At 38.1% G+C, this 18779-nt stretch overlaps 1 protein-coding gene across 3 annotated transcripts in view; it reads right to left on the bottom strand.

The window, feature by feature from the left end:
* Nucleotides 1–3805: 3805 nt before the first annotated feature.
* The window catches only part of LOC137187451 (discs large homolog 1-like protein), a 118025-nt gene continuing 103051 nt past the window's right edge, over nt 3806–18779 (bottom strand). Inside the window, exons 18-26 of one of the 3 annotated variants that reach the window (XM_067596334.1) lie at nt 16185–16248; nt 13594–13609; nt 12186–12227; nt 11700–11750; nt 10589–10690; nt 9808–9980; nt 9542–9651; nt 8311–8402; nt 3806–7441 (exon numbers count right to left, since the gene is read on the bottom strand). In XM_067596334.1, coding sequence (XP_067452435.1) covers nt 7335–7441; nt 8311–8402; nt 9542–9651; nt 9808–9980; nt 10589–10690; nt 11700–11750; nt 12186–12227; nt 13594–13609; nt 16185–16248 — 757 coding nt within the window. In that variant the 3' untranslated portion in view covers nt 3806–7334. Of the gene's footprint in view, nt 7442–8305; nt 8403–9541; nt 9652–9807; nt 9981–10588; nt 10691–11699; nt 11751–12185; nt 12228–13593; nt 13610–16184; nt 16249–18779 lie in introns of those variants that run through there. The other 2 variants (XM_067596332.1, XM_067596333.1) reach the window with 2 other exon arrangements.

Raw genomic sequence — 18779 nt, forward strand, 5'->3', positions numbered from 1 at the left:
GCTAAATCAGACATGTCTGCTTTAGATAAGCTTGTGTTGCTGTCTTCTCTTTCTAACTCGATCTCCTCATGGATGGAGTCCTCTGTTACCGCATTCAGCCACAGCAGCAGGTCAGCAGAGAGGATCTTTTGACAACCCAGAGTTGAGACCAGGAGGCAGAGCTGCAGTCCTACATGCTTATCTGCGCTTCCATTAGAGCAGTTACCCACCCAAAACCACATAGAGACTGTGTCTGTCCCCCGACCACATAAATCAATTAAATCCAAAGTAAACAAAAGAAGAGTCATTCATGAAAATCTAGTAAAAATTAAAACCACTACTGCAATAGTACAACAAAATAAGATAATTAAATGTGGACTCTTGAACATTAGATCTCTATCATCTAAAGCTGTTTTAGTAAACGAATTAATTTCAGATCATCATATTGATTTATTTTGTCTCACTGAAACCTGGCTGTGTCATGAAGAATATGTCAGCCTAAATGAATCCACTCCCCCCAGTCATATTAATACTCATATTCCTCGAAACAACTTACCCTTAATGAGCACTTCTTTACTAGATATGATCAATCTGTCTTTAGTAACAGGCTATGTACCACAGTCCTTTAAAGTAGCTGTAATTAAACCTCTTCTTAAGAAGCCTACTCTTGATTCAGGTGTTTTAGCCAATTATAGACCTATATCTAACCTTCCATTTCTATCTAAGATCCTTGAGAAAGCAGTCTCTAATCAGTTATGTGACTTTCTACATAACAATACTTTATTTTAGGATTTTCAGTCAGGATTTAGAGCGCATCATAGCACAGAAACAGCACTGGTGAAAGTCACAAATGACCTCCTAACTGCCTTGGACAAAGGATTTGTCTCTATACTTGTCCTGTTAGATCTTAGTGCTGCATTCGACACAATTGACCATCAAATCCTTTTGCAGAGACTGGAACATTTAATTGGCATTAAAGGAACTGCATTAAGCTGGTTGAAGTCCTATTTATCAGACCGATTTCAGTTTGTACATGTTAATGATGAATCCTCCGTGAAGGCAAAAGTTAGACACGGAGTTCCACAAGGTTCTGTACTTGGACCAATTCTATTCACCTTATATATGCTTCCTTTAGGTAATATTATTAGGAAACACTCCATAAATTTTCATTGTTACGCAGATGACACCCAATTATATTTATCAGTGAAGCCAGATGAAACCAATCAGTTAAACAAACTCCAAACATGCCTTAAGGACATAAAGACCTGGATGACCTGCAATTTTCTACTAATAAATTCAGATAAAACTGAAGTTATTGTGCTTGGCCCTAAACACCTTAGAAACACATTATCTAATGATATAGCTACACTGGATGGCATTACCCTGGCCTCCAGCACCACCGTAAGGAATCTGGGAGTTATCTTTGATCAGGATATGTCCTTTAACTCCCACATAAATCAAATTTCAAGGACTGCCTTTTTTCACTTACTTAATATCACAAAAAATCAGGCACATCCTGTCCCTAAAAGATGCAGAAAAACTAGTTCACGCATTTGTTACTTCTAGGCTGGATTATTGCAATTCCTTATTATCAGGCTGCCCTAACAAGTCTCTAAAGACTCTCCAGCTGGTCCAGAATGCAGCTGCACGTGTATTGACTAAAACTAGAAAAAGAGATCACATTTCTCCCATTTTAGCTTCGCTACATTGGCTTCCTGTAAAATCTAGAATAGAATTTAAAATCCTTCTCCTAACTTACAAAGCCCTTAATGGTCAGGCACCATCATATCTTGAAGAGCTCATAATACCGTATTATCCCACTAGAACACTGCGCTCCCAGAATGCAGGCTTACTGGTGGTCCCTACAGTCTTTAAAAGTAGAATGGGAGGCAGAGCCTTCAGCTATCAGGCTCCTCTTCTATGGAACCGTCTACCACATTCAGTCCGGGGTGCAGACACCCTCTCTATGTTTACGAGTAGGCTTAAAACTTTCCTTTTTGATAAAGCTTATAGTTGGGGCCAACCAGGCTCACCTTGGATCAGCCCTTAGTTATGCTGCTATAGGCCTAGACTGCTGGGGGACTTCCCATGATGCACTGAGCTCCTCTCTCCTCCTCCTCCTCTCCATCTGTATGCATTGATGTAACATCAATGCATGTCACTAACTTTGCTTCTTCCCCGGAGTTTTTTGTGCTTTCTCATCTCACAGGAAAACCTGAGTCCCGGGCCGAACCTTTGCGGTCCTTCACAGTCCTGATGGCATCCTTCTCTGTCTATTGATGCTTGTGCTTGTTGTTGTTGTTGTGATTGTTGCTCTCCTGTCCCCCCTCCCCCTTTCCCTCTCTCTTTCTCTCTCTCAACCCAACCGGTCAAAGCAGATGGCCGCCCACCAAGAGCCGGGGTCTGCTTGAGGTTTCTACCCGTTAAAGGGGAGTTTTTCCTTACCGCTGTCGCCAAGTGCTTGCTCATGGGGGAATTGTTGGGTCTCTGTAAATTAAAGAGTACGGTCTTGACCTGCTCTATGTGAAAAGTGCCTTGAGATGACTTCTGTTGTGATATGGCGCTATATAAATAAAAATTGATTGATTGATTGAACTGCAGTGAAGGATGACCTCATTCACACATACTGACCAACAATCTGTTGGCTCTGCTGCAACACAGTGATTGATTAACCAGAACAACTGTGGGTGAGTGTGTGCAGAAATGCCTACAGGAAGTACTCTCATAAATGTTGTTGACTCCTTTTTAATGGACTGGATTCAAGTATCAACCTCATAAAACTGACAGCCTGTAGAATTAACCTCAAAACTTCAGGGTTTCGTTCAGGCTTTACTGATTATAGTCCCACTGTATTTGCAACTACAGTGGTTAAGAGAAGGTTTTAATTTGTAAAAATGTTTTCTTTTTTTAAAATATACTTTACTGAAATATTAGTTAATTGACAACATCTGTATGGTTCACAACCTCAAATGTATCATGTTGCAAGTGTTTTAGGTGCAGTATTGATAACTCTAATCATGAAAAAATATTATATAATTGTGATTCAAGAGGGACAAAATGAATACATTAAAAATGAATTAAAAATAATTAATAGATTCTGCTTTTTTTTTTTTTTTTTTTTTTTACCTTGATTGTGAAGCTGTATTTTTAGCCTCACTAGTGACACCCTAGGGATGGAAATGTCAGTTGGTCCCACTTTGGTCCAAATCGAAATATCTTAACAATTATTGGATAGATTACCATGAAATGAAAAGTACTTTTCTGTTGTTGTTGTGTTATTTAGATACTGTAAAAAAAACCCTTGACAGGGATGTGGACACATTTTGTCTGTGTTTTTTTTTTAATTTTTATGTGGAGTTTATGCTCCTTGTATGTGCGCATTCAGTCTCTTGTGTTGTGTCTCCTGTCTCAACCTGTGTCAACAAACTTAATGGAAAAATAAATAAAAAGTTGATTATAAAAAAAAAAAGAAAAAAAAAAAAGGAATTTGGTACAAACATCAACGTCCACAAATTGTAATAATGATCCTTGGACTTTTCCTCTTAATTTCGTATTTGGAACTTTTTGTTTCTGTATTTTGGATCTTGACATGGTATCTTTAATTTTAAATATGGAGTGAACGGGTTCTTCGCCATCTCGACTGTGAATCTGGTTGCCACTGCTGAAGAGAACAACATCAGACATCAATAGAGACCACTACAAACTGGCAGTAGAGGTGGAAGTAAAGGAAAATATATTCATATTTACAGTTATTATAGCATATTCACATTCATTCACATTCCACAACGCAAACAAGAATAATCATCTCTGGTCATCAGAAGAGGGATTTCAGTAAATCTCAATAAAGACTTTTATTTTTTTTGTACCAAAATAGGCAGTTAGAGCAGGGATAAATATTATAATATGTTAGATATAGATCCATCTCTGTAATAGATTCTTTGCATCGGTGCTTTACTCTAACAGACAGTGGCATGGTCCCCTGGCTACGACACACAGCCAGAGTCATACAGAGAGACCAGTTCTGTTAACTGACAAACACCACTTGTCTACTCACTTCACAGAAGATTATCGATGGAAACAAATATAATTCAGCTGAATATTCTGTGAGGAGTGGGACATATTAAAGCTTTCAATACACATGTAGTCAAAACTATTTATCATTTGGGTCTAAGAGCTACTCTGTTAGCAGAACAGGCTTCTCTGTGTGTCTCTGGTCTCCAGTCAGCTTGGAGCAGTCGCCTCGGGGGTTGAAGGTGGAGATGGGAAGAGGGTGGCTGACAAGGTCCATACAGGGGCTGTGTTACCAAAAGCATCTTCGTAGCTCAAATGTTACGGTTGACAACAGAGATCCTTGTTGTGTTTTAGGTTAGCCCAAATCATGATGTCAGCACTCAGTATGTGAGAGAGTTCCCTACGCAAAACTTAGAGGAACATTTTTAATTTTTAACATTTTTACCTGTTATCCAACAGAGAGTTGCATGTTTAAATGTATTTTCAAGATCTCACAGATGCTATCTGTATCTGGATACATTATCTGGATAAGTAAAAGCACATCAATGCGCTCCAAATGCATTGTGATTGAAAGGCGATTGGGATGCGACCTGTATGTTGACAAGTCCACCGGCTCTGCCTAACAAATGTGCATATTGAGATCCGATCACAATGTGGGCACAACTGAGAAAATGAGTACAAAATTTTAATACCACGTGTAAATGCAAAGACCCAAAGAACATCAACCACCAACTGTCGATCAGCGATACATCCTGAGACCGAAGTCAAGATGTGAGTTCGATCTTGTTCTTGTGCATTTGAGTTATACCAATAAAACAGGGTCCCACTTGTGAAAACATTGCTCCATGGCACTGCTAGTGGTCAAAAACTCCACATGGTACATTTAAGTCCACCCACATTCCACATTCCATTAGTGAATGTTGGTTAAGCCTCGGCCAAACGTTTTAACTTCCTGGGCCGACAGTACACATCTGTGGGATCATGAAAATACCTTTGAAAATAAAACTTGTTGGTGAACAATAGGTAAAAATATAATGTTTTGATTTTCCCCCAAAGGTATGCGACCGAACCACAGAGTCACATATGGATAGCTGAGGTCACAAATGTGTCTAGTTCCAGGTGTCATGTATGCACACTGGCACTGAAGGCTCAAAGTTATATACTGGTAACCAGCATGAAAAACTCAAAAAGAGCCAATGCAGTTGATTAGTCAGTCCTGACGGAGTTCACCTCATGTCTTTAAATACTCCACAATAGCATGACATACAGAATATGAGATAACTGCAAATACATTTTTACTAAAAAGTGTTCCCTGACCTCTTTAACTCTTTCAAACCAGCATGATAATCACTGAATTAGCTGAAAGAAAAGCGAATGTGTCACATGTCCATATACCAGAAACACTGGGACGGTATCAGCTCTGTCACGCTAAGATGCTTTTAAGAAACAAGCCCTCATTAGTGCAACTACAGTAAGAAGGAAAGCTATGATGCTGATGATTATGATCATGATGATAGTGTTGATGAAGAAGATGATACACAGCTTTATGCTGGGAGTGCTCGACAAATGTCACACTGTGAACGTGAAAGAGGAGAGGACAAGAGAGATGAAGGCATGAGATGAAGAGAAGGAAGAGGAAGAAGAGGAGGGAAGGCAGAGAAGCCCTTGTAGGGATGAAGACTCGGGTGATTCAGACCCGAGTTTCTTAAACTGAGATTCTGGGCCTGTATTTATCAAACTGCTGAAAGAGACATTTTGGACTTAAGTGAAAGATAAAAGTACCAATCAGTTATTCCAGTTCTGTTCACTAGTTTAAGGATAAAAGCTACTGTATAAATAACATTAAATGTAAACTGTAGTACAGAAATACTTTGTGCGGTTGTACAAAAATACAATAATTTGGTCATGATGAGTAATACATTAGCTGAACCAAAATGTATAATTCAAAATAGGGTAGTTTTAGCCCATTATTTTCATTTCATAGGATGTCTTTTTTTGTTTTTCAGGGGTGCAAACAAGAATTGATTCAAGTTACAATCACTTTCCATGCATGCCCATCATCGTTTATACATTAAAAATATATTAGATCGTTGTTAATTTCATATGTTAATTGTTACTGAAGATATTGCGGATTTCACACAAATAAAATGAACATTTTAAAAATTAAAAATAGCAGAATTAAATATCACAGGAAGACTGAAAAATGGGGCAGGTGTAGGGGTATATCCTTGTGATCACTTGAGAGCTGCTTTTAAAGGTCACTCTTACTCTTTGCAATAAGTAAGAGTGACAAATTGATAAATGTGTCTTCATCTTTACTTTTAGTGATGACGTTTTGTTACTCGTAAATCAGCTTTTAAGATTTTTCTTAAGCGTAATTCTCAGAAATTTGATAAATACAGGTCCAAGGCTCCAACTACACTCTACCACCATTTTAATGTTGATATACGATAAACAAAATTGTGCTAGAATATTCTACACTTTATGTAATTTAATGAAATCTAATTTAGTTTTCTATTTCAGTTTTGAGTGAGAATTTCTGCTTGTTACAAGAAAGCAGGTATCTCAATTACAAAAATCCTAAATTGCTTATGATTATTTTCTTGCTATATTTCTAAACAGTGTTTGTACTATAGTTCCATTTTGACCTTTGATGCCAAAATGCCAGGGCACATTGTTAAACTTTCACCTTATATTTAAAGCCTGTCGGTAATGTAAAGAGGGTGTGATGGGATGTAAGAGAAAAGACAGAAAAAGACAGAGCAAGAGAGACTCTAAACAGGAGCAATGCCATGAGGAAAGACAGACAGACAGACATGGAAGGAGATCAAGATTTTGTCCCAAAAACATGCTCTTAAAGCTACAGCGTGCAAAAGTCTGCCTCTTGGTGACAATATTATCATTACAAACCCATACATGAATGCATTACCCTTCGTTAATATGAAAACAACAACGACAACAACAATAATAAGAACAATAATGAAATCAAATCAGATGATGGTACATGTCGCCTTGATTTGAACCACCTCCTTAAACATTAAGGAACTGAGCTGTAGGAAGATCCACCGATAGGCTGCTGGACAGACATGAGCTCCTCCCACTTCAGGAAGTAGCAGTCCCAGATAGTCCCAGCCTCGTCCGACTTTATGTGCTTATGTGTGTAAAATATGTGTGTGTGTGAACCTCTATGTGTGTAAAAGAGAGAGAGAGAAAGAGAAAAAGAGAAAAAGAGAGAGAGGAAGCAGGCTGATAATAGAAAATTAGAGAAGTGGGAAGTGTTGAAAATGTAATGTGTGTGAGTGTGTGTGTGTATGTGTGTGAACATGTAATATGTGTGTGTTTATTCAGAGCCGCTCCTTGGTGGGCACCCAGATGTACGGACCAGACTGCTCATCAATGATCTGCTTCACCTGCGAATACACTTCCTCTAGAGATGAGCCCTGGACTATAGCTGCAGAGAGACAGAGAGAGAGTCAAAAATAATTAGTAAAATATTTCTTCACTTCTCTCCAAAGAGAAATTACAAAAAAAAAATTACAGGTAAAACACTGTGTGCACAAAAATAAACCTTAATCAAAATCTCCATAAAAGGAGAAGTAACCTTTTAGTTAAGTCTGTCAAATTTTTTTTTACACCAAACATGATGTCTGCTTTGTGAAAACACAATGTGCCACTTTCTGAATCACTTTTGATTGGCTCGCTTAACAAAAATAGTACATGATAATGACCATGTTATCATTCTACAAAGGATATAAATGAGTGATTTCAAGCAAACTGCAATTTAATATGTAAAGAATGTTTTAGAGTATATATTCGTCACATGTGAAGAGTTTTGACTGATGTAATGCATAACAGTGAAACACAGATTAGTGCTTTGTACATCAGTTTCATTATTGTATATCTTATTTTGAAAAAAAATTCAGTATTGTTATATATAATATATATATTTTGGCTGATTTTATGTTTTTATTAGATAGCATACAGTTGGGAGATGATAGGAAATAAGGGGAGGGTTACTTAACTCCAAGGCTAACTGGGCACCCCATGATATACAGTATGTTGAGAGAACAAAATATACTTAATAATGCAGCCTTTTTTATAAAAATGTTGCTGCTTTTGTTTACATTAGAGTTGTGTTGGAATACTTCTGGATATCTTTAAGTCATGAACTGTCAAAAAAACCCAAAAAACTGTAGTTCCTGTTTTCACTTGTTTCCATCATAGAAAAATCATCAGACCATTAATGGGTTCATGTGCATGTGGTAAAGCAGCGTCAGCTTGTGTATATACAGTTCACGTGTGTGCTTTCTCATAACTAACCGGTGAAGTACTCTGTGAACTCCTGCTCCAGTTTGACAGCTCTGTCATAAGTCTTCCTCGCCTGCTCCTCAGTAAACCGCTTGTTCATCTCTCTGCGGACACAGACAAGAGTTTCAATGTCAGGGTGCAGGACAATAATGTAAAACTTTTATTGCATGAATCTAAACTTGCATCAAACTAACTGTCTACACATACTTCATAGTAACTCTGAGTGCTGTCAATATATTTTGTCATTATTAAATTTGAGAAAGAACAAAAGTGCCAACATGAGAGATAATATTTCATTATACATAACAGGATAACAGAAGGATTTGTCATTTTAATTGCTACAGCCTGCTTCAGTGTCACTCTCAAGTTGCTCAGAAGCTTCTGTTTGTCACTTGCAGGTTGTTATTTATTCTTTTGATACTAATAATGACGAGCATGTTCAACGAGCGTGAGTTAAACTGGAGAAACATTTGGTGGCTTTCATGTCAACAAAATAAGACACAGTCATTTTTCTGTATTTTTTGACAGTGGATGAGTGAGTTTGTTTGGCTGCGCTGTAAACAGGCGCACCAGCTGCTCTTCTGTTGTATTTCTAACAGCTGCTCAACAAATGTTTGCTGTAGTATTAAACCACACGTACCATGAAAACCACAGGTGTCACCAAATCAATCTTAGACACTATAACTTTAAATGATGTAGAATTTGTTACTTGCAAAGCATTGTGGGCGGTATTTTATTTTCATAGTGTATATTGTTTATCTTAAGATATCATGTGTCTAATTGTAAGTGTGGCCCTGTCTTGAAAATGGCTTCTTAAACTATAGAGTTCAAGAATATAGTTGACACATGCTTCAATAAATCTCTGTAGTCCATTTTACAAAGATGAAACATTGACAAAAAAACACATAAAACATACTGCAAAAAGCATGATAAGCATGTTTAGCACAGTCAAAGACAAGTGTGCTCTCTAGGCAGCTTATTAAACGTTTTAACCAATCACAAGCAGAGCTGACTGCAGTTATTATTGTTTCTAATTAAACATACTGCAAGTAAACTATAGAGCTGCTTATCCTTAGTGAATTAAATACAGCAAAATATTATATTTACAAGTATTTCTAACAATAATCTTAATAAGATTAGATTAATCTCTAATCTGAAGTTGTATGATATTGTCGATCCTATTGTCAGGATTGCCATTGACACATACAGGACGTTGTATATATAGTTTATTCATTTTACTTACAGGATGTTGTTGACATTGCTTGGTCTAATGAAGATAGCAATGGGATGGAGGCCTGCCATCTGGAGACGCTTTATCGCATTCCCTGATACATCCAGTATACAGTGTTTACCCTGAGAGAGAGACAGATAGTGAGACAGCGCATCCCGTCCTCATCAACCCTCCATCGATCACTCCTCTCTGTTTCCGTTGCCCACTGTACTGTATTATCTCCTCTCTCCTCATGTTCTCTCTTCCACTCATCATGTCTTTGTGTGTGTGTGTCTCACCTTGTCAGCGACTTCTTTGACAGACTGTATGCTGGTTCCATACAGATGGTTGTTATACTGTCCAGCCTCGATGAACTTGTGTTCCTGGATCTCTTGCTCCATGAGTTCTCTGGAGGACATAAAGTGATAATCTCTGCCGTCCACCTCGTAGTCTCGCCGCGGCCGCGTTGTATCTGAGGCACACAGATGTATACATAGAAAGCTTTGTTTAAAACATTATCTCCGATTATACATTTAAATTCCAGATCAAATTCAAGTATTATTTACAGGTAAATTAACAGAATGTATATATGTATCTTCATACCAAATTCATCTATATACTATAGTAAATAGGTACAGATGGTGCTGTTTTAGCTCGCTTTTTTGCAGGTTTGGTGAAAGAAACTTTTAAGGCATTTTTTTTCAAGATTTTTCGGGTTTTAAACTTTGAACTTTTTTAAGAGAATGACATCTTATTCTGATACTGATTTTTAATTCATGGCCTCTCTCAGCCACCATTTTACAGTTTCTATTTTCAAGCTGCTTATCAAGCAAGTCATCACTTCATATTACTTTCATGGGATGTCTGTCCTCATATAATCTCCTTTCATAATAGCTAAATGTCGACTCCCACTGAGTTCATAAAAATGTACTGAAAAGGATATGACAAAACACACCATCATTTTGAGCTGATGTGTCAGTGTTCCTTACGGTATCATAAACATGATTTTATGAGTTCCAGCATCTTTTAGTGTCTTTCAGACGTCACTATTGGAAAGCATACTGAAGTTCAAACACTCACGTGGGACACAGGAGCCAAACTTGTCAGGGAACTCGGAGATGAGGTCATCGTTGACTCGATCTTTCATTGGTCCAAGAATGATGACTGGCCGCGTGTAATTAACTGGGAAATAACAAACAAAACCAGGTTGATACACACACACACAAGAAACAAACTAAGTCGAATTAAGCAATGCTGACATTTGAAAATAGAAACTAATTAACCCCTTAACATCCAGTTTTCATCTTTTGTTTAAGCAGCTTTAATCCTGCAGTGATTGATATTTTATATTTTTGTAATGTGAAACATGTCGCTCGTAGTGACAAACTCATAGATAACTATCACCCAGAGAAAGTTAGCGACTAGCTGGTGGACATAGAGGAGCATTTTAGCAGCTAAAAGCAAGATATTTTCACTCAGGATTTGGTGGAGACCAAAACAGAGCTAAAAGTTGAATGAATATTAGACTTACATTAATCAGGAAGATAGAAACACAATTGCAAATAAATGTTGATATGATATATTATATATATCATTTCTGCTGGATGTGTAAAATGGCAGCTGCTGACTAACGTAACATAACTTAACCAGCTTGACCAACACAACTTAACCATGACAACTTTATTAGTGATACAACATCAGTGATGTGTTTACAGCTTGTTTTGCTGCCCCCAAATGGCCAAAAAATAAATTACTTCAGATTTAAGGTTGGAAAAATCATCTAATTCTAAGATTAGACTATTAAATATTTTGTATTAGCTTGGTTGAACACTTCATTGAAGACATATCATGTTTACATTGATTGATACACGAATGATAATTGGTATCTTTGGAAAGTTTGGGATCTCCACTAGAATTTAAAATAAAGCTTTGTGGATTTTTTCTGTACGTTTTGCTGCACAGCATGAGTTTGTAATGACAAACCTACCAGCAGTTCAATTAATTTAAAATTAATTATTATTTTTTGTAATCAGCTATTATAAATCAAAGGTAAGTTTCCATACATAACTTAAGATATGTTGTGTTTTATTCTCAGTACATGCTGCATGCTGGTATTGATTAGAAAATAAAAGAAAAACAAATGATTCTTAAGAAACTAAAATAAAATGAGGATTTGGAGTTAAACACTGACCTTCCTGTTGCATGACTGGTTGGTAGGTAAGGAAGATCTCCTCCTGGCCAGCTGATTGGATAAACAGAAATCATAGACACATTTAGAGGCAAAGTAGGTGGGATTATTGACAACAACCCACACCCTTACCCTTTTCTACTTTTCGACTACACCTCTTCAACAGCTCTGGAAAAGCTGAGAAAGGTAACCTGCACACACACACACACACACACACACGCACACACACACACACACACACACACACACACACACACAAACACTCACATGCACATAAAAATACAATAATCACAACACACAAACACAAACAAGCACACACAGTGAAACACACACACGCAAACCGGCAGCAACTTCAAGTGGCTGAGGTTTGAAAATAAAATCAAAAATGAACAAGAAGTAGAATGAGTAGTGTCGGAGAGTGAGAGAGAGAGAGAGAGAGAGAGAGAGAGAGAGAGAGAGAGAGAGAGAGAGAAGAGGGTCTAGACTTACAGGAACTACTCTCACTATCGCTGGTGCCAGAGGTTACCAGCTCTGGAAGGACAAGACAGGTCAGAGTCAGCAACACACACACGTACAGAAGCACATAGACAGACAGACAGACAATCACACACTGACACACACACACACACGCACACACACACACACACACACACATACACACATCCTTTTTATACAAAAAATTACTAACACACTTAATTAGAGAAAGCATCCACCACACAATATCGTTCTTCCATCCATGTTCTGTATTTGGAGGCTGGAGCGTATCCAGCATGCATTGTACAACACCTTACAAAACCTACACTGTATGGCCAAAAGTATGTGGACACCGGATTGTTACAGTCTCATAATGCCGTTAATTCCTCTCTTTCAAATTTCTACTTCATTACTCAAGTACAACAATCGCCACAGGATTCCTCTGTACCTGACAAAAACCCAGTTTGGGCTTGAAACATTTTACTTTCTCCAGTGTAATAAATGAATTTTAAAGGGACACTCCAGTGATTTAGTATTGCTCCAACAAGATGGGGAGACATGTAAGACAGATTAAAAAATCAAGTTTTAAAAACGAAGCAGCAGAGGCTGAAATATCCTGATTTTTATCCCCTAGCACAGGTCAAGCTCCAAAGACACCTTCACCCTGTAGTAGACCTCACTTTGTTTACAGTGGCACTGTCATGTTGAAACAGTAAAGGCTCCTCCCCAAACCGTTGCCACAAAGTTGGAAGCAAACTATTGTCTAAAATATAATTGTATGCTGCAGGATTAAGCTTTCCCTTGAGAAATAATACAAGGCTTATCCAGAACCATGAAAACAGCCCCCGGACCACAAGTACAACAAACTATGTGTTGACAGATGTGCTCACATACTTTTGACCGTTTAGTACAGCCTGCATGTCTTTAGACTGTTAGAGGAAACTGAAGCTCAGCCAGGACTGAGCCGCTGAAATGTATGTCTAGTAACATGTGACATTTAACCAAAAACAGCTTTTTTTATGAATTTTGGAGGTGATTCAAAAAGGAAAATCTACACATTAGACTGGAGCTGTTTCTTCAGATTGTATTTGTTGTGATGCTACGTGGCATCACCCTTCCTTTGTAAGACAATTATGTCAATACAAATGTATGTTTTTATATGATGAACTGATTGAACTGAACTGTCCCAGACAGAAGCGTTATGAATTCAAACTTTACAGAATCCATTTCAGTACATCCTCCTCCCCCAACTCTCCATCTTGCTCCTCTTTCTCCATCTAGACGGAGAACTGAGGAGGAGGAGGAAGAGTTTGAAGGAGGATATAAAGAGAGACGACCAGGGTGGAGGTGAAATGGTTTTTCTAGGAGGAGCTGGAGTTACATACACTGACCAGCAGATGTCACTGACGGAGAGAATACCTACCTTTATCATCCTGATCCTGCACAAAGGGACAGAGAGAGAGAGAGAGAGGGAGAGAGAGAGAGAGGGTATTAATCATCGTATCGAAAATGATCGCAACAGTATCTTGACTTTTATCAGCAGAAGCCCTATTTGAAAGCCCATGGGATCTCTATTCTTTACACACACAAGACTCAGAGAGAGAACAAGACTAATTGCAGTGTCTCTCAAAGCACAGAGCCAGGGGATATGGTGTGTGTGTGTGTGTGTGTGTGTGTGTGTGTGTGTGTGCGATCGCTTTTAATTATCAGGTCTTCACCATGCAGAGTTGCTGAATGAAGAGTTGCTGATTCGCATAGTGTGAGGAAAACAGAGAGGGAGTGAGAAAGAGAGCTGACAACACAATGATATCAATAGCCCGCGTTAGACTCGTGTCTCGTCTCTCATCATCACGCTTTTAGAGGTGTGATTAAAGTCACGTCGTCGCCTCGCCTGTGAACTCAGACTAGAAATGTCTAGATCACAAATAATCAGTTTGTGTACTTTTAATTAGTCTTTAATTAACGGTTAACATACCTACACTTTTCCGAGTAACACGTGATGTGATGAAACACATTTTTAGTTGACTCATAGCCGTTATTCAGCATCATTTAACATCTGTTGATTTCACTCATAATCTGTCAAATCATCATGCAGAAGGACCTTTTAAAATCTAGCGCTATTAAGAGATTTGATGTTGTGATGTTAGCGAGGTGACATTTTTAAGTGGTGGTAGTAGTATAATAGTTCATTCCTCATAAAAAGACCATTCAAAAATGAGTAGTTGAAAGAAATGTCTTCGCCAACAGGGACCTTGACTAGTTCACCTGCCAAATAAAACAGAGGAATAACTATCACAATATCAGCACAGTTACCTTTTACCTCTATCTCTGTGTCTGTCTGAAAACGCCGTCAAGACACTTACAGCTAATTCAGAACATCGCTGCTTGAGTCATGACAACGATCTCAACACCGGCGAAGAGTTCGTTTTTAAATCACTAAAATAAATAACTTGATAGTTCTCATCTATAATCACACCAGATCCATACTGACATATTTTATATCATTACATCTGTGTTTTTCTACATTGTCATCCATTATCTGTTTATACACCAGCCTCCACTTGTGGATGCCCCCAAGAGGAGTTATAGTTGTTAATACACACTTATATCTGCTTACAACTACATTATAGTGTGTCATAAACTATTTATTACCTGTTTATATATTGCTTATAAATGCTAAATAAAGGGGACTTAAAGTAAAATCACATCATTTGTATCGTAGAATCGATTAAATTATCCAAATTTAACCTCTCAGGTTGTTTGACTCAGGTCTTCTTATTGTTCTCAGGATTCAAATCAAACAAGTTAAAGATGCTTTTAGCTTCTGTGCTGCGCGTACTTTGGATTAAATTTCAACAATTACTTTTAAATGAGCACCATAAAGTAATCTGTCTACCACCGTTCTTAATTAAACAGTGAGTTACTTTTGGGTCTGTGCTGCAAATTTCATTATTTTATTTTCTTGGTTTTTTATTAGTTTGTTTGTTTTTCAACATTTTATTTCTGTTGTTTTAGTCTCAATAGCTTACAGAAAGCACTTTATTTTACCCTACGGTTTCACAATAAAGTTGTTGTTTGTACTACGTGTTGCTGGAGTTTTTACATCTTCATCATGTACCCTGGAGGTGGCTGCAGTCGAGACAGAAATCACGACTCTGTAATTACCCAATGTATGAAATGTACAATACAAATAAAGTTCTTCTGTTTTGCCCTAATCAAACAAATAAAATAATTCTTTTGTGGTCACACCTTTTAAATATAGGATTAAGTCACATTTAACTAATCTTTAACATAACTAGCTGTTGTGGTCTCACATTAAGATGACTTCGATTTGATTAATAACACAGTTATTAACAGTTACATGGACAGGTGGAAAAAACAACTCTCCACTGCAAATAACACATTGTCAAACCTCCCTTTGCACCTGCTTTAACAGCATCTTAACACCTTCTCATTTATTTTCATCTGAGAACTGAAGTTCACCTGATAATCTGATATTACATATGGTATTCATGTTTTGTGTTATTAGAAGATTCTCGAGAGTGTCTTGTGTTTTGAGACGACACGTTGTAGTTGTGAGAAAGTATTAATTGACCCTTGGCTGTTATAATTTCACTAACATGTGTTATTTACGACACACGGGGAATAACAACACTCTACCTATAAATGTTTAATCATTTTTTTTCCCAGCAACAACCTTTATTCTCACGACGCTCTGGATGAAAAGGGAGACTTGTTATTTCCTTTGACGTGTCTGTCCTGTTATATTGAACAGCACGGACTGATGATAAGACTGCAAAACCGTTTGATGTATTTGATGTTTTTTTTTTTCAAACTAAAAGCAGAAGGTTTACAGATAACTTTTTCCTCTAACTGTGTGTTTGTCTACCCTGATCAAACAAGCACACAAACAATGTGACAGAGACTTTATCTGGTAATCCTAGGTTTTGTGTTACTTTCACGGGAATGTAATCTGTCCTAATTTTAGGGTTTATGTGACAAGTCGCTACTCACCGATCTGTCCTGAGACCTCGACACTCTGACCGTCTTTAACCTCGACCTCTCCTTCTTCTCTGCCCTGTGAGAAGGAAAGACAAGAAGAAAAAACTGAGAGAAATGCTAAGAGATAAAAAAAGACGCCAAAACAAAGAACAGAGAGAGCATGGATGGAGGCAAATACAAAAAAGTGTAGCTGAAATATAGCTTCTGTTTGAATCTGTATTTACGTGTTGGTTTTTCAGACAAAGTTTAAAAAGAAGTTCCTTTGTGCAGGATATATTTATTAACAGGTATGTAGGGAAATATTTGTTCTTCAGAGGCATATCAGTCATCCATCTTGGGACTTTCTTCTGCAACTTCCTACATTATTCAGTGCTTAAGTGGTCAGTTCTATTTGCGGAGGGATAGTCCCTCTAAAGCTCGTCTCATGTCTAGAAGACTATAAACACAGAGTCACCATGATGCAGCTGAAAACATCTGGAATGAACTACTTTAACCCCTCATATCTTTTCACTTTTCAAAATACAATCAAAGAGGAAAATATCATATAATAACCTTTTATTGAAGAGGTTATTTTGCAGCTTATTATGTTAGAATTTAGTTTTTTTGGCAATCTCTTTCATATTTCAGCAGCGCTATGATATTTGGGGATTTCTGAGGGAGCTGATTGAATTTCATGACTTTAATATCCACAGCTTACGTAACTTGATAGCATGTTCATATCCGCTAATCTGAATGTGCTGTGATTACCTTGTACTAAATGCAAAGGGATGAGAGTGAGACAAGATTAAAACACTTTGGACATAAAGTAGAAAAGACGGTTTGGTCAAGGTCCTGCTAATGAGACAGGTTTGTCTCCTGAGTTTAAATTTAGATTTGAGGGCCATTTCCTGCTGGTGGTCACATCCAACACTTGAATTTTAAATCAGGTGAATATCCAGTGTCTTAGTTAAGGGACCTGCTCCTCTGTTGAAGCCTCATTTTCTAATTTGGGTTGAAAAGCCAGATGCATTTTTATACTAAATCTTGCATAATGCAGTTTTTAATCTCCTAAATTCAGCCAAAAAAAAAAAAAAAAAAAAATCACAGACCAGCAGCATTGTGGTCCACAGCAGAAATTATAGTAATAACTAAAGGAAAAATGCTGGACTGCAGGCCTCCTTTGGTTTTAATCCCTGATGACAAGTCGGCTCTGAAAGGCTTTACAACCCGACACTACCTTCATATGAGCGCATTTACACTTCTGCTTCGGCAAATAAGTTGTCTTTGCTTCTCCTCTCCTCTCTACCCAGCCTGTCTCTGCTTTCCTCCTCTATCTCAGGAGGAGTGGAGAGAGGAAAGGAGAGGACCAGAGCGGAGGAAAGGATATAAGGAGAGGAGTGGAAGGAGATAGTGAGGAGCAGAAAGAAGAGAGGACGAGGAGGAGTAAAAGGAGTAAAAGAGAAAGAAGGAGAAGCAGTTGAGCATAAAGAGGAGGGGAAGAAGGAGGAGGAGGAGATGAGGACAAAAAGGTGAAACAGATAGCGAAGGAGAAAAAGGAAGAGAAGGAGAGGAAAAGAGAAGAAGAAGAGAGGGCGAGGAAAGGAGCAGAGGAGAGGAGAGACAGAGAGGGAGGAGGACAAGTGAGCCAGACAGGAAATCTATTGAGATCAGATGACAGCCTTTATCAAAAGACTAATTAACTTCACGTTCTTCACATCAGACCTTATATTTCTCCAACCTCTAACGATCCCGCATATTATAACTTCTGGTATTCTTCTATTATACTTCATATTCTAAAAGCTCGGTCTATAATACATGAAGTCATATTATCCTTTTACTTTAACAGTTATTCCTTTTACCCCTGATGCATCAGCCTCTAACAGCCCAAATTCTCTCACCCAACCTCTACTCTAACACCTCAGTCTATTAATACCCCATCGCCCAAACCCATGACAATCTTCACATCCATCCCTCCCACGTTCTATTTGCTCACTCCCACTCACTTCTTGCTGCCTCTAATCCCTCCATCCCTCTTTCACTTATTCTCTGTCAATTTAACACTCCCTCACTTTCCTTCCTTCCACTCCATCACTTTCCACATCCCTCCCTCCCTCCCTCCCTCCCTCCGCGTCACCTCCCTCGGTGCCACGAATGGTTCTAAATCAGCTCCTCCTCCTCCCACCTCAGAAACCTATCAACATCCGTCTGTCACCTCCTCCACCGAGGAAACAAGGAGGGAGAGAGAGGTGAGAGGAGGGATTATTGCTATATTTCTATTACAGGCATAAATTCAGCAGATTCAACGTGCCGATGATGCCTGCGGTTATTGAGCCCAACATAAAAATGACAGACCAAAGTAAATGGAAACCAATTACTGTTGAAATCTTTTGCACACTGACAGTTTCCACAAAACAACAACCATGTTGTTTTTTATCGTAGTGACATTTCTCAAGTGTACAGTGACAGCATACACTTGGAAATCAACAGTTTGGTCTAGTGTTTAGTATGCCACATATAGACGTCATCTTACACTTTTATTGCATGCCACATTGTGCGAGACAGGTCTAATAAAATCTTGGTGGCGATCAGTTTTGAGGCATGTCAGGTGGCGTGATGAATGCTGGGTGA

The sequence above is a fragment of the Thunnus thynnus genome, chromosome 8 (genome assembly GCF_963924715.1).
Source record: "Thunnus thynnus chromosome 8, fThuThy2.1, whole genome shotgun sequence".
NCBI lineage: Eukaryota > Metazoa > Chordata > Actinopteri > Scombriformes > Scombridae > Thunnus > Thunnus thynnus.